This window comes from Simochromis diagramma, unplaced genomic scaffold (genome assembly GCF_900408965.1).
Source record: "Simochromis diagramma unplaced genomic scaffold, fSimDia1.1 OVJJ01000302.1, whole genome shotgun sequence".
Classification (NCBI taxonomy): Eukaryota; Metazoa; Chordata; class Actinopteri; order Cichliformes; family Cichlidae; genus Simochromis; species Simochromis diagramma.
The window spans coordinates 8,888,695-8,904,541 of record NW_024386792.1 but is presented as its reverse complement, the minus strand read 5'-3'; the positions used below and the strand labels follow the sequence as shown (position 1 = coordinate 8,904,541).

The following is a 15,847-nucleotide window of genomic DNA, read 5'->3' as shown; positions in this document are numbered from 1 at the left end:
GACTCCTCTGTTTCGCCTTTGACTCATTACCATTGCTGCCAGAAACCAGAAATTCCAGCTCTGGTGTTTGAATCAATTTGTGGAGAATAGGACATTAGCTCTCACCTTTTCTGAATAGAGAGCTTCAAAACTCAGGCTGAACAAATGAGAAATCATTTCAGCTCATTCTAACTTAGTCTCTTCAAAAGCCTTTCTCAACTACTAACTTTTCATGAGTCAGCGCTGAACCATCTGCACATTCAAGCTGTTTTCAAACTCCCAGGGAGCTCACGCAGCCAATCTGCATCCACATACTTGATGCAAAACTCAATTTCGACTTTTATTGTTTCTCTTCTGCTTATTATTCCTTGTATTGTTGTTCTGTATCCAGTGCTTGATTTCATCATTATCTAACAAATTTGTAATTTAATTTTTTCTTTTTGTTCTTTGCGTGGCTTTCAGTTCTCTTCACCTATGGTCTAATTATTCGTCTTTCTTCGCTCACTGCATGTTTGTGCCCCGACCCTCTTGTTCTTAACCCTACCTGCTACAGTTTGACTGTGATGGCGATGGAAAGATCACACTTGATGAGTTGAGGGAGGGCATGAAAACCCTCCTCGGGGAGAAGCTGAAGAAAGGCGAGCTGGAGGAGATCCTCAGTGACATTGACCTCAACAAAGATGGCAACATTGACTTTGATGGTGAGCGGTTGGGGACTTGTGTGGGAGAGGACAGACTTCAGGCAAAAATATGAAAGGGAATCATTATTTTAAAACAGAAAAAGTGAGTGCAGGGGATGGGTGCGCAGTATCATTATTAGCCAGGGGTACTTGTATGACTTCCGTAGTCAGTGGATTTTCAGGCAGGCTAATCACTTTGTCAACTTATATCAGCTGATACTCCTCTACGTATCCTGCTGGCAAATCATATGCATTTACATTATTTACATTACCTTATTCTGCTCATAATTGCTGCTTCTGCTGCAACCTCCTTTGCAACCCACCTTCATGTCAGTTTTTAAGATGTGCCAAACTTAATTAATGCCAAATTCGGCTTCCCATCAGGGTCTCATCTACACAGTTTTCACAATAAAGTAACATCTACTCCTTAAGGCTCCCAAAAACCTGCTCGAATTGGTGCATCAGCATGTAAAACATCCTTTCCCTGTTGCCACTAGGTTGGCTATTTCTAAACATTTCCTCCATAGTGTAGTCATTTACATGTTTGCTTGGCGAATGAAAGGTCAGCTGTTTAATTCCAGTTGGAGACACAAATCCCCCTTTGCGGTTGTGTCAGGAAGGGCTTCTGTATGAAACTCTGCCAAACATGTCAAGCAGCCAAATTATTTAAGCCATATTCAACAACGTGCGTGTTAATTACAGCAAATTAGAGTGGCATGGCAAAGTTGATTGAAATTCACCATGGCAGCACAGAGTCACTGTTTAAGAAAAACTGGAAAGCTTTGCAATTTAGCGTGGCCAAGGACTCAAAAATATGAGGTTAATCCAATTAAATCCCTGGAAGGAGTTTGTTGAAGTATAGCGTGTATAACTGTAATGTAATTCTGGGTTCGGGTCGTAGCGTATAGCTACAAGTTACTGAATACCCCAAGAACATTTTGTAAAGGGATGTTACACATGTGTCCCAGATTTTATCCATGAAGTTCAAACTATGTGACTATGTGAGAGGAAGAACTTCATTTAAAATTTATAGGTGGTGCCATGAAGCCATTTTTGCACCACCCAAGACTTATGAAATATGTAAAGTTTTTACCAGACCTGATGTAATGATGTAATTGATATATGGAGGGAATGCTGTCAAACCTGTGGTAAGGAAGGACATGGTGAACCTAGTTGGAATGGGTCAAATTTGAAAGGGACAGAAGAAGAAAAAAATTGTGAGAAATGGGGTACAAAAGGATGAGACAGGACAGGAGGGCTGGTTAAGTCAAGGTGAGCTGGCTGGAGCGATCCAATGTAATCAGAGCTGCATTAAGCCGATCAATATACATGCCTGGACACCTGTCACATGCCACATGCAAAGAGTAGACACTGCTGGGCAGCTCAAGGACTCAGCAGAAATCACATTATGCTGCACTCAGATAAACAATTAACTAACACACACATATAAACACGTCCACGTGTGAGCACGTGCAGCACTATCAATACGACGTTTGTGTGAGTGAAATTAGTATGCGGCACACCACAGGCTTAAAGCAAGCTGTGATCCTGTTCGCCTCGTCTCAGGACTCCAATCAATTATGATTGGGGACATATGAACAGGTGTGTCACTCCGTGGATCAATAAGCAGGTGCTCCTCATTATCATCAATTAGCCCCAAGGGCAGCATATTGAGTGTATCTATCCAGTCCTGACACATGTGCAGTATTACTACCAGGCACATGGCCCACAGAGATCTACGGCGCCCATGAGGACAGTGAAAATGATCGTGTTTAGGCTCAAACTGGAGATCTGATTGACTACAACAGAGCTGCTGTTACTAGTAAAAAAAAAAACAGTGTTACTAGGTTAATTTGGAATTATGCTTTCCTACCCAGTGATCAATAGTTTCACGCCAATAATAATTGTTTGAAAGCACTTCGGAGGGGCAATGGAAACATGGAAGATGTGATCGATCAGCAATCTGCAGCTGGGTTTCATTAACAGGAAACGTCAATAGCTGTCTTCATTGACAAGCTAATTCAGATGAATCAATAAGGTCAGCTAAAGAAGTAGTCATAACTCTAAAGTGGGTTTAAAGCAGTTAAAATTCAAAGTACCAAAGCGTACTATCCTGTAAACACTTCAGTGTTTCATAAACCTGGCGAGCACATAAACGTTTTGTGATTACAGTGTCATACGGGCTGAGAACGGCGTGACTTTTTGTGATATTAGTGTCATTAGTCCTTATCAGTGGATCTGCTGCTGTCTGTCTCCCCCTGCAGAGTTTGTTATGATGCTTTCTGCACGATGACCTCTGATGGAAGAACACGGAGCATTCAGCACCCGGATTCATCAGCTGCGTGCCATTATATCTGTCTACTTACTCCTATTGTCCTTTTTCTTATTTTGTGGAATATTGAATTTCACATGGCTGGCTGTGAAAGTGTGATCCACTTAGAGATCTCTTTATATTTTCATATTAAAAGTTGAGGTTGAATAAGTGCAGTGGGCAGAGGGTGAGTTATGAAACCCTTATTGTATTTGTTAATGCTGCACTGCTGCCCTCTGGTGGCAGAGAAAGAGCTGGTATGATTTCTCATTAAACTGGTTTTACTGTATTTCCTATGGAACTGATACATGAATGGATCATACTCGAGTAGCTGTTTCTGACTGAGTGAAGAAGCAGGTGTAGCTGTGTTGGAAACAGGCAATGCTGCATATGATCTTGTACAATTTAGCAATATTTGCTAAATTAGTTACACAAATCTAAATAAATATTCCTGTAAGAGCAGCTTTTATTTAACAATTTGCATTTTTAGTTATGATGTCAATGTTGCAGAAAAATAATGCTCAGCTGTTCTGTGTGGGAAATTCCCCCCCCCAAAAAAAACACCACCACAGCCAATGTTGGAAAAAAAAGTGCATTTATTATTGAAAATTGATAACTTAAAACATCTGAGCAAAAAAAAGCGAGGTCTGTCCAAAAAGCCTTTGTACAAACGGTTTACATACAACTCTACTCGTCCACCCCCTTGGCCTTTCTTAGATATTGTGAACGCCCGGTAGCTCAAATTAATTCTGAAAAAAAAAAAAGATATACAATTAAAAGTAGTATTCATGCTGTGACCAAAAAATAGGGAATGGTAACCAATGCCAAAACCACAATGCAAAATGGTGTAAGGCATACGCAGTCCTCTGACTGAAGCACTGCAGGTACCATCCTTCCTCTTCCACGCAGACAGAGAGCAGCTTTTAATAAAGAATAATGCTAACCCAATAGCTGTAGGCATGCTGATTTTACTGGTTTCAATTTGCCATAATATCGCAAGACCCCCTTAGGATTTCAAACACAACTTATGGACACAATGTACACATATTACTTTACTCATAAATTAATTCAGTTTTAACTTAACTCAATGGGAAGCTGGATTGTTTTTTTGTTTTAAAGAAGACACTAAAAGCACTTCAAGAACTGAACCACTGGATCCTGCAGACGCACGCTCTAGAGGAATCTTGTGGTCCATGACAAGTATGTGGAAGAAGGAGATTAGGAATTCAAGTTCACTGTGAGCCAACCAGAAAAGAGAAGCCAGGGCCAAACCTGAGGCTGCCAAAGGAAGAAAACATTAGGAACAAAAAAAAAAAACTTTTCAAGGTCACGTGCTCCTCTTAAACTCAGGTTAGGAGCAACAAAATGCACGAGAAGCTGGAAGAAACATGTATTCTTTCAACAGGTCCTTTGCCGCTCCCTAGAGGCAGAAATGGAAGTGTAATGTAAGAAAAGTGTAATACTTGTATCTGTGTTTGGTACACGTGCACCAGCTTTTAGTTGCACTTGGTCCGTGCATACATCACTTCACAGTTATTCCTTTAAGTAATCTTGTTTTTACTTTTTTTGGACTTTCAGCATTTAGGATTTTGTTTCACAGATTCACACCGCCTTTCCTCCAGATAAAAATTTTACAGCTCAGAAACAAATCCAGAGGGGTAAAAAAAAGCCTTTCACTGGTCTTATCAGTGTGGAAGCATTTTTGTTGTTGTTTGTTTTTTGTTTTTTTTGGGGGGGGGGGGTTTGCAATCTACGAGTCAAAATTGGGGGTCATTATCTCAAAATCTACTTAATAATCACAAGTTTTAGTCCGTAATTCAAATTTATGAGATACCAGCTCTGCCTGGTATTTTTTTTTCTTTTGTTTTTCCAGTGGCATAATTAAGCTTCTATACATCAAAGACAAAACAAACAAACAAAAAACACTTTTCCCCTCAGTTCACTTGCATTAATCACAAAAAAAGTGATTATGGGATATCCTACTCTGTCACTCAAGAGCAACAACAAGGAAATATTAACCACGTGCTGCAGTAACTTCTCTTGTTCTTGTTTTTCTGCAATTATTCAGGAAATATTTCTGGAAATTGACAATAAAGCAGATGAGAATAGTTTGTCTTATTTTTTTTTCTAGATCATTTTTCATAATCACAAACATCAAATGTTTCACTCAAAGTATCCCTGAGGTGGTTTGGCCGTATATGTTAGAGTGAATGACAGCTTTGCACTGATCGAGCCATATACTAGTGGTGGTGGTGGTGGTGGTGATGGGGGGGGTCTCTTAGCTGTAACTGATGGGGTGAACTGGCAGTAGGAACGAAAGCAGGTGTTGCTGAAGGGTTCTTCTTAAATGTCACTTCAAAGTCCAAAAGCTGTTTGTTTGTAGGGAAGCTCTAGTTGTTGGGGATGCTCTGCAGATATGTGAGGATGTGCTGGATCTTAACCAAACGTTCTTTGAGGGTGGTCATGGACAGGACAGACAGCTGGTATCGAGGGTCGATAGGCAGAACAGCCAGCAGCCACCAGCAGCAGGCTGGACCATTTGGAGTCGCCTGGAAGAAAGGAGGAGGAGTGTAAGCAGCTTTCAAGAAAGCACAAACCTTTGCCGTGAGACAAACTGAGCCCAACTCAGTTGAGGGTCCTGGTACTATGTTTAACATCAATGAACAAGGCAAATGTGATACTCTCGTCTGGAGCATGTTGAGAAAATCTCTGAAAACTAGTACTGATAAACAGACAAAACCCAAATTATTACACTCTGAATCTCAAGGATCTGAGCAGAACTGGATGTTGTAGTTTAAATTATAGAAATATTCAGTATTTTTTTAAATTATTCTGGCTTTGAGAAAAAGCCTTTCCCTTTCTTCCAACCCCAACAGTGCATGCATATTAAATTAAATCCTAATATTTCATAGAAAGTCTCATAACACAAATGCAGACTATGAGTATTTTGGACTTTTAATGTATTAAGTCAATTATGAGCATGCCAACCCCCCCCCAGTAATCAATAACTCCAAAATCTCCTGATCATCTGCCACTTTTATTTATCTATTCATTTTTTGTTGCTGCAGACATCTCAGAAGTCTAATTAGAAGTGTAATTAAATCCATTCACCCATGAAACTGATTCAAATCAATCTGCTCATAGAGATTTTTAAACTCTGTACCAAGTCAGTGTTTAACTTATTTCTAACTTGGTGCTACATTTATTACTAAACTTCATAGTTTTTCCTTATGTGCCGCTAAATGCAGTACTTAACGTATGACTGTGCCAGAGTCAGGAAGCCTGAGCCAGTTAAAACATTTGCACTTGACACAGTATTAGAAGTGAATGGTCTTTACTATTGTGTGTGCTACAGTTAACTTCAAAGCAAATAATCAGTTTATTTCTCTATAATAATGGAATAAAAGGTCAGTGTCGTGTCTTTGCTAGCATGTGGTAAAGTCTTTTCATGACACTGTTCTGATGCAACAGGGCAGCCAGGATTAGCTATGAAGCACCCTTTAAGCTCTTTAGCCTATATTGTCAATAGACTCCACCCAGTGGGTGTCCAAGAAGTGAGCTGTAATCCCCTTTAACGCTGCAGGCTGCAAGTAAAAGCTACATCTGAGCGCACACAGCACCTACGTTAAGGTATTAAGATCCCTGACGCAAGCGAGTACATGGCAATGCGGGTCTCCCAAAAAGGCAAGTGTGTCGAGTTTCAAATGGTCCAGTTTCATATAATAATTTAAAGTCCAAGTAATGCAAGATTTACTGGCCGTGCGCTGTTTCCAAGAAGACGACCGCTGTTGGCAAATTCAGGAGATACAAGTTCTGATAATAATAAATCAACTCTACTGCCAACTCCCTGCCGTGCAGTATTTTTACAAACTGTTCTGCTGTATAAACAATATAAAGTGACTCACACCATTAATACTTTTTCCCCATATTAACTCCCACTGCAGGGAGGCACACCTCAGCAGAAGTTTAATTATGCAGAAGGTTTCATTTTCCAGCTCACTTATTCTAAATTGACCATGAATTACAAGTCATCCTCTTGTTCATCAAATGCAGTTTTAATTTAAAACACACACACGTGCTTGTGTAATCATTGCTGCACTTCAAGACATCAGTGAAGTGCAATATTTTCTGTGTAATATAACAGTAAACACAAAGGACCCACAGAAAGCTTTGCAGTTAAATGCAAACAGCTTACATCCATCTCAATAAGCTCAAGCATTCGATTACCATTTGTTGGTTTATGTGAGATATTTGTAAGTGTGTCAGATACTATTTAATCTGCACAGAGATATTCAGATCTTCACAGATGGAAGTTTGGATATGCTGTGAGACGTACCTGGATGTCAGCTTCTCGTTCTGGCATTGGTCCAAAGTGCTGCAGGATTTGGTTGTGGAAGTGGATCTTGAGGTTCTGGAACCAAACTCGGGCCTGCTCATACACTGCATCATGCAGCTCTTGTAGTCTTGCTAGTTCTTCACTGTCTTCCACCTGGCAAGCAAAGAATCGTTTGGCCTGGTTAAACTTAAGATACTTGATTTTTCTCCAAGAACAAAAAAACAGGATTCCTTCCACCTAAATGACATTCGCTGTGGTTCTTACTCTGCTATCCTCCAAGTGCTCAATATCTGCAGTACTGTAACCGTCTTTCATTCCTCGGGACAGGACCCGGAAGCGTTTTCCTCCAATAGTGTCCACTACCGAACGCCCATCGGGGAGGAAATGGACACTCCTGATGATCAGCATGCAGCCGTAGTCTGCAAACCTGCAGGAAGGCATATGACTGTTTATTTAGAAAATGTAGCTGAGGTAAATTGTTCTAATGACCCCTGAAGGGCCTTAGGTAATTAATTACATGCAATAACATGTCTACTGACATCTACCAGTCATGAGCAGAAAAATCAATGAAGACTTTGAACAAGTGCTTTCATAACTATCTTCATGTTGCATAAAGACTTTTGTTTAGTGACTTATGCAAACCACAACACAGTGCCTGTGCTTGCATACTTACCCTTTTTCGGGGTCACTGATGCACATCCCAAACTGCCGGGTGCCTGTGTCCATGCAGCGGCGAATCATGAGGCGGTAACGTGGCTCAAACACATGTAGGGGACAAGGCACAGTAGGGTACGCCATGGTACACACAAAGATAGGCACATTCTTTGTCAGGCTGGGGAGAAGGAATTAAAGGGAAACGAGTTTAGGACTTTTCTATGATGTGCATAAAACACTTACTGATAAACATGATGCATGAATGAAAAGGCTGCTCACTCAGAAAGCTCTCTGGTCTCCTCCTGGTGAGTTTTAGTCCTCTCTGCATACTCCCGGCTCAAGTACTGTTTGATCAGCATGTCCAGGAGTATGGTCTCCTTAAATTTCCTAGATGCCAGATACTGAAGAGAGCGGGAGAATGGGTTAATAAAAACAGGAAGCACAGAGCACCTTAAAAAATTAGCAGAACACCAGCACAATTTTGGTAAATTTGTGTCTCTCACCTCTTTGAGACTCTCTTTACAGAGTGGGCACTGGGGCATGTGATCCAAGCAGCGTTCCAGGCAGTTTTTACAGAAGGTGTGGCCACATGGCGTGGTTACAGGCTCATAAAACAATCTACATTGGTCACAAAAATCCAACAATCAGCTTGTTGTTCTAGATGTAAGCAGCCAGACTGTTGAGTCATATCCATGAGCGCTGATGTAAGCCAGCAGTAAATGTGGCACACAAGGCAGTGCTTACCTCATGCATAGAGAACACTCCAGGTCATTGGAGTCCAGCAGATCCTTGGGAATAATTCTCATTTTAGGTTTGGTGGGGGGGGTTTTGGAGCCTTTTGCCACACCTTAAGACAAGAAGAGGTATTTTAATAAAATTTAATTGAATTAAATTTGGGTTAGAAATTAAAAACAAAACAGCAGAAAGCTGTTCAATGCACCTTGCTTTTTATGCTTGCTACTTCCGCTGTCCACTACACAGGGCTCTATGTCTGACACTGACAACTTCCTCTTCAGGAGGCTTCCTTTGTCCTGGTCCCCCAGTTGAGGAGCAGAGCAAACTCTCTTTAGACCCTCCTCACTACAATTAGAGCTATGCGATCGTAGCGAATGAGCTCGGCTCAAACCAGGTCGCTCCACGCTTTCCCAGCGTTTCTACACAATGACACAGGACAGAGGTTAGGAAGATGATGGTGGTTCTTTCACTGGTGTGGCTACAACTGCCATTATTAACAAATTCATTATTAAACTCTGCGATTGAGCTCCATTGTGTTAGTACCTCCTGGTTTTCCAGATGGTGCGCAGAGGCAGCACGGACTTGGTGGAGGTGTTGCCTTTGAACTGGTCTCTGTGGTTGGGCTTGGGTATCTGCCACAAGGGTTTTACTGCGTAAGTGAGTCAGTGCGTTCTGTGTTGTTTCCCTCAGGCCAACCTTCACATTCTCATCACCGGGGGAGAGCAGATCACACAAGATCTGTAAAAGAAATCAGCGTGTTATTGGAATGTCACCTAAAATCATCAATGCCATCCTGGGAAGCTTAAAAAACCTGAAGAAGAAACACTTCTGGGTACTAGAGGACTCAGATAGTGTTAGAGCCGGTGTCCCATATTTGTAAGATTTGCTCATTCAAATTCAAATGAATCATCAAACACTGGCTTTAAACTACATATCGTGCCACACAGGTTGAAGGAATACAGTTAGGTCCATACATTTTTGGATACCGACACACATAACACGGGCCTAAAGAGCAGACTCTAAGCTTTATTTCAAAGGGTTCAACAAAATACTGTCGTCACCACCAAAGAATTACAGCCACTTTTATACACTGTGAATTTTCTTCTCAGGTTCATGTAATACTCTTTTTTTCATACAGTAATAATATAACAGTTTAATTTTCAGGCCTCAAACATACAGTGTGCAGCGAGGGAAACATAGACTTATTTGTCCTCTCTGCACAATGGGCTTACTGAGAAAAGAATAAACTACACACTACCATTTGTTCCTTCATTGAAGTGATTTATGTTATGTTCAAAATAAATAATTAATTCCCAGATGTCAGTAAAACAACACTCACAGTTTTAGATTAATCCCAGACTATAAAAACAAAACATATCAATGAACATCTAAAATTTAAAAGTAGTAGTAGCTTATTGTCTACTACTGACAGAGCCTGAATTATAGATCATTTCACACATGCTTCACTCACTCGTTTTCCTCTACATCGTTTTCTCCAACACTGCATATTTTAAAAAATATTTCATCAGAATATTTCCACAGGAAACTACGTGCAGCAAATAAGGCTTGTGATAAAGCTGGTGAAAGTGATGACCCTGCCAGAAATGTGTATGTATCACAACTTCTGTTCTTCATCTTTACCCTTTTACTCTTATTTTAACAGATGTGTAACCATATGCTGAGCGTCATTTCAGTGTTGTGTGAGCTTAGTCATGAAAACGAGGACAGTGGGTGTCATTTTCATATTCGTTAATTAGTTGATTGGTACATTTTGGTACTGAGGAGGCTGGTACAACTCGTACAACCTTGGTTTATTGGCTCATGCTGCCGAGCTTCCACGCTGTAGCAGAAAGATGCCTAGTTCACTTCTAATTTCCAAATCAGAAGCATGAGAAATTTAGTTAAGATGCCAGCACACCCAGTAACCCAAAATGACCAAACGAATCAATTTTTGAAACGCGATTACAGAAAACGCTTGTGTCGGCAGCTGAACACAGACCAGGTTAGGCACATAATGGCGAACTGTCACGCTATGCAGAGAACGAATGTAGTCCTGCATACATTAGTCAGCTGCATGTCACTTATGTAACTACAATACTGTGCTCTGTCTGATCTTTAAATGGTACTAACGTCATTAGAGGCACAGTCATAAGATCTGACCCACTAACAACTTTTGCAATTCTAAGACAGATGATCCCAGGGAGATCGAAGGAACCAGCAACGTTCATGGTCATGGAAGTACAAACCAAAAGCAATGTCATTTGTGTGCATCCAATGTCCCTCATACAGTCCACAATCATCACCTTGAGTAAAGCACCAACAGTAAATGCTTCATATTTCCATATTTCCAATAGCTTTAATGTCCCATGGCCTATGTAATTAATTTCTTACTTTCTCTTTTCAATTTAAATATATCAACATCAATGACCAGAGTAATAAAACTGTAAAGGACATTTGGCAATATAAATCCTATTAAAAACACAGCAACGCAACAGCTCCTTCCTTTCAGGATGCTTATAAAACCTAATGTCTCTAACATGCTCCCAGTTAAATGAGTAATTCAGTAGTTAAGATTAAGATGTCATGACAAAAGGCGATTACATTAGGGTTGTAATATAATAGCAGATGCTAAATAAACAGACAAATGGCTCTAAAGTAAATAATAAATGAATAAGGAGAAGGAGAGCTTTGTGTTCCCAGCTTAGACACTCGTGCCCTGGACCTAAACTACTTAAAATAGTTAAAACGGTATGAATTCCACTTCATCCCTGGCAGCAGACTCACAGCAGACACCGTAATCCTCTCACCTTTTCCACTTGTCTTTTAGCACAGGGAAAGTCCTCATCAACAGCCAGGCAGCGGAGGAAGACTTGGAGAGACTCGTCCACTTGGCCCATCTCATGCAGCACCAAAGCTTTCCTAAATAAAGCCTGAAAGAAGACGTGCAAATGTGACTCTCAGATAAGCTTCAAAAACACAAGCTAAAGGTGTAGCTTATATATATATGTACACACACAATGCTTTCAATGCCTGTCAATATGACTATGCATGACATAGATAAAAATCACAAAACATGTCGTAGGCATTCGACACAGACGTTTGGTGTCGTGCTTGTGATGTAATAGTCATTAATGTCTGTGACCTTAATCGCTGCATTCTCAGTTGCCATCGAGAAAACCTTGACTGGTCATGACACTCTTTTGTAACATATTTACCCAAAGAGAAGCTCCTTTATGTAACAGTAAAAATAGCAGCCCTGCTGTTAAAAGTACGCCCTATTAGCAAACAGTGAGATCGGCAAAAAGTATAATTCACTGGTCACTAATCCAACATAAACCTTGAAAGGTGTTCTATATCAATGTGGATGAATGAATAAACCTTGCTGCTGTAAACTGGTCTGCAATTTACAGGTCATTAGCATATAACGACACTGATGACACAGTTAATGAGGCCGCTCTCTCTCCATCTGTGGGGCTGTGACGGCAGCAGTCTTAAAATACACCTTTTCTAAGTAAAGGCTGGCTGACCGATATATCACAACAGGTGAATGCACACTAGACTCGACTATGCAAAAGGTAGTTGTGTGAGTTCGTCCACTATCCTTAGGGAGTTCTATGCTAACTTACCCAACACCAGTCATTCAACCACATAAATCCCTCAGACTTTTACAAATTTTACAAAGTCATTCTGTTTCTTTATTATTTATTAGTCATGCTTCATTTCTATTTTTAAAGCAGACTACCATATTGCTGCAGTATCACTGAGTGACCTACTTCAGCAGAACAGCTGGATTGGGGACAAACGTTAGTGTCCTCCAAAGCCTGGCGGTACTGTTTCAGACCCATGTACGCCTCCGCTCGAGACAGTCGCGCCACCACCGTCGTGTCTGGATCTGCAGAGGACAGGATGAAAAGGAGAGGGGAAAGAAAAACTTTTAATGGCCAGAGGAAATTGCTTAAACCTCAACACTTGCACAAATACAAACCATTCAGTTGCTGCATGATTTGACATGCATGTGACATGCAACGCAGGTTAAACCTCAAGTAATAGCACACACATTATGCAATTAATCAGGACCCTGCATTACATATTAACTGTGTCAATGAATTCTGGGCAAACAGTGTAAAAGGAAAACAAGCTGCAGGAGCCTGCAAGACCAGAGAGATTGGTTGACTTTATGGTTCTGTCCACTGTGGTAGTTTAAATTAAAAAGAAAAAGCACTACAAAACATGACATATGCTTTAAACACAATGACAGGCTTTTTTGAAAGGCAGACTGCTTTGTTGTTGGTAGAACAGCTGCCATTAAGGAGGGCCTAAAACAGCTCTAAATATTTCCACCTGTGACAAAGACTAAACATTAAGATGAAGATATATTCCACTGGCTATGTAATCAGCCTGCCTCAGCCTTTTAAAGCAATCTGTCTGCGTGGCAGATGAAGTTTGTTATTTAACTACTGTGTCATCATAAACCACATTGCATACTGTCAGTGCTAATAATGTATTACGTTTCCCTGAGAGAGATTATCTCATTTCTATGGAGCATTTGAGATACTAATTGGAAGGGTAAGGGTAGTTTGTCTTGTCATCGTTACATCAGCGAAGCACCCACTCTGTGTCTGGAACTTTCTATCCTCCCCTCAGGTTGGATGCAGAACTGTGGGTCTGCACTGTCGTAAGCAGGTGCTACGACTGCAATAGCGCCTCAGCGGCATCGGTGTAAAGTCCTCTACCCACTGTTGAGTGACAGAAGGGTATGTGTGAATGTGTGTGTGAATGTGTGGATGACTGGATATGTAAAGCACTTTGGGGTCCTTAGGGACTAGTAAAGCGCTATATAAATACAGGCCATTTACCATTTAATGCTGCTATTATCTTTATGTAACCTTTAATGTGTACAAATCACTGCTTTTGGGACGACCTGAGAGACAATCCAGGAAGAGGGCAGGCTGTAATTTCATATTTTGTCATCCGGCACACAGCCCTTCCTTTTAAAATAATCGAAGCAGCAAACGAGAAACAAAAAAAGGAACACACAAATATATGATGTTAATTTGAAAGCAGGTAACTCCAAGCATCTAATGTAGGGGAAGAAGTGCATTTGGGTTGTATTGATTATATCTTAATTTATCCTCAGCAAGCTCCATGTTACATCCAGAAAAAACAAACCATTTACCATTTTAGGGGGGAAAGGGGGGGGGGGGGGGGGGGGATAAAGTTTTGCTTTAAGTTACTCAAACTATCAAATGCAATTCATTTTTACTGATTAACTAAGACGTACCTTCAAGTCTGAGTCCCTGGGGGTTCCTGGAACAGGGTTAACCCTTTCGCTAAACATCCTGATATTGTGCTGCTAATGTCTGAGTAACAGAGGTCAAAAAGGATGCAGCATGTTACATGAGATATTAAATCACATGAAGGTCCAAAGCAGTTTTCCAGACCTACTGTCAAGCTGCCAGGCTATAGAACTACTATCCTAATTACTATAACAGCACAAGTTTAATGAATAGACTAGATTTCCTTCATTGTGTGATTGAAAGTAATCAGAAATTTAGTAATCCGGAAATAAAAAAAGAAGGAAAAGAAAGCCTGTTCTTCTTGTAAGACAGCAGCATACCCACAATACATCACACTGCTTTACTTTCTATTTTTGTTTTCACGAAGGCAGGGTATGCCATCCTCTGGCCTGTCCTCTTTAACCTGGGAACTCAGTGTACATGCGGGCAGTTTACAGTATGACTAGTTTGTTTTTACCGGACAGAGGAGCATTACTCACTTCAATACACCCACATAGGGGTTTCCTATCGATACTTGCATCTGTACCTGCGAAACTCAATGCCAACAAACCTCCCACATCACTAGCAGGCTAACTACAAATAAATAAACCAGCCTGGTTTAGTTTCTTTCATTGCATAACTTGCTGCCTTTGCTGGGTGTGTACACGGACCCCCGGCACCTTCTAAGACATTTATGAAACCGTGGTTCGCCCAGACATAACAATTACAAAATACAACCGCCCTCCCCCCATAAGAAGTTACAAAACCTGCTCCAATATGTGTCACGACCTGCCTTACGCAACGTGCACAAAGCGCGCATGCCCATCTTGTGCCATTTCGTAAGCTGGGCCCAGCAGATAGGCAGAGCAAGAGGAGACTGGCGTCAGTATAACACATGAAATTAAGTAATTACTACTTAAAAAAAATGTTGGTCACCATGTTGTCGCCTCTGAACCCATTGAGGGCAGGGGCCATACACGTATCCCGCTCCCGTCACTACTACACAAAGCTGCTTAAGTAATAACACATCCGCACTCCAGTCATGCCTGCTCGGTGAGAGTGCGCAGTAGACACACCTCTCCCGAGTGCACGGCTGGCACTGTTAACAACACTGACCTGACTGAATCACGTCGGTTGCTAGGTCCACGGCTTCTTGGTAGCGTTTTCTTCTACAGAGTGCGTCGACTTCCATTACTTTTTTCGATTTTTCCATCTCCTCCGGGAACCATTTACTTAGTAGTCCGCACAAAATCACGTTCACTTTCTCCTCGCCCCTCACGTGTTCACTACACAGTTTACATTTGTCAAGCAGCCGTCGCTGTAAGCATCGTTTACAGTATGAATGTCCACAGGCTAAAGTCACGGGTTCACCTAGAAAGCAGTGACAGTTAGGACACTCCAGCACGTCCTCCTCCGCGGAGCTCTCCGCCGCTTCCCGGCTACTACGGCCCGACAGCGGCTCTGGCCCGGCCGCTTTCCTCTTAAAGTTGCGGAGGATACAGTCCACGAAAGTGCTGAGCTGCTCGGGCTGCACAGGACTGTACCGCATAGCAGCTGAAAACCAGTCAATGGCTTCTCTAAGGCAGTTTTCGGACGCTAGAGCGTTAGCTTTCTGAAGTATAAGTTCATGGTGGTCCTCCTCTTCCGAGACGTTGCCCGAGTCAGCACCGATGAAGAAGGCGCTTCTCTCCTCCAGGGCGTCCGCCGCTTGCGGCTGGAGCGACATATTAGCGTCTAAAAAGATGAGCAATAATACGTTATAGAGACTTAGGCTTTCTTCTGCTGACGTGTTTATACATTTTACGGCTGCCGTGGTCTTCAGCGGTATATTGAACGCACTTTCCCATAGATACCCGATTGTTACATAAAAAAATAA

At 41.4% G+C, this 15,847-nt stretch overlaps 2 protein-coding genes across 3 annotated transcripts in view; one reads left to right on the top strand and one right to left on the bottom strand.

The window, feature by feature from the left end:
• cabp4 (calcium binding protein 4) overlaps nucleotides 1-4,294 on the top strand; it is a 27,137-nt gene extending 22,843 nt beyond the window's left edge. The window contains exons 7-8 of one of the 2 annotated variants that reach the window (XM_040024222.1): nucleotides 533-680; nucleotides 2,924-4,294. In XM_040024222.1, coding sequence (XP_039880156.1) covers nucleotides 533-680; nucleotides 2,924-2,952 — 177 coding nt within the window. In that variant the 3' untranslated portion in view covers nucleotides 2,953-4,294. Of the gene's footprint in view, nucleotides 1-532 lie in introns of both variants that reach the window. The other variant, XM_040024221.1, reaches the window with a different exon arrangement.
• lonrf1l (LON peptidase N-terminal domain and ring finger 1, like) lies at nucleotides 3,553-15,847 on the bottom strand. Its single transcript, XM_040024220.1, has 12 exons — nucleotides 15,088-15,847; nucleotides 12,469-12,587; nucleotides 11,503-11,625; nucleotides 9,239-9,433; nucleotides 8,901-9,114; nucleotides 8,705-8,807; nucleotides 8,464-8,578; nucleotides 8,240-8,361; nucleotides 7,980-8,138; nucleotides 7,571-7,733; nucleotides 7,307-7,459; nucleotides 3,553-5,519 (listed from the first exon to the last, which is right to left on the bottom strand). The coding sequence occupies exons 1-12, from the start codon at nucleotides 15,695-15,697 to the stop codon at nucleotides 5,361-5,363; spliced, it is 2,235 nt and encodes a 744-aa protein (XP_039880154.1). The 5' UTR covers nucleotides 15,698-15,847; the 3' UTR covers nucleotides 3,553-5,360.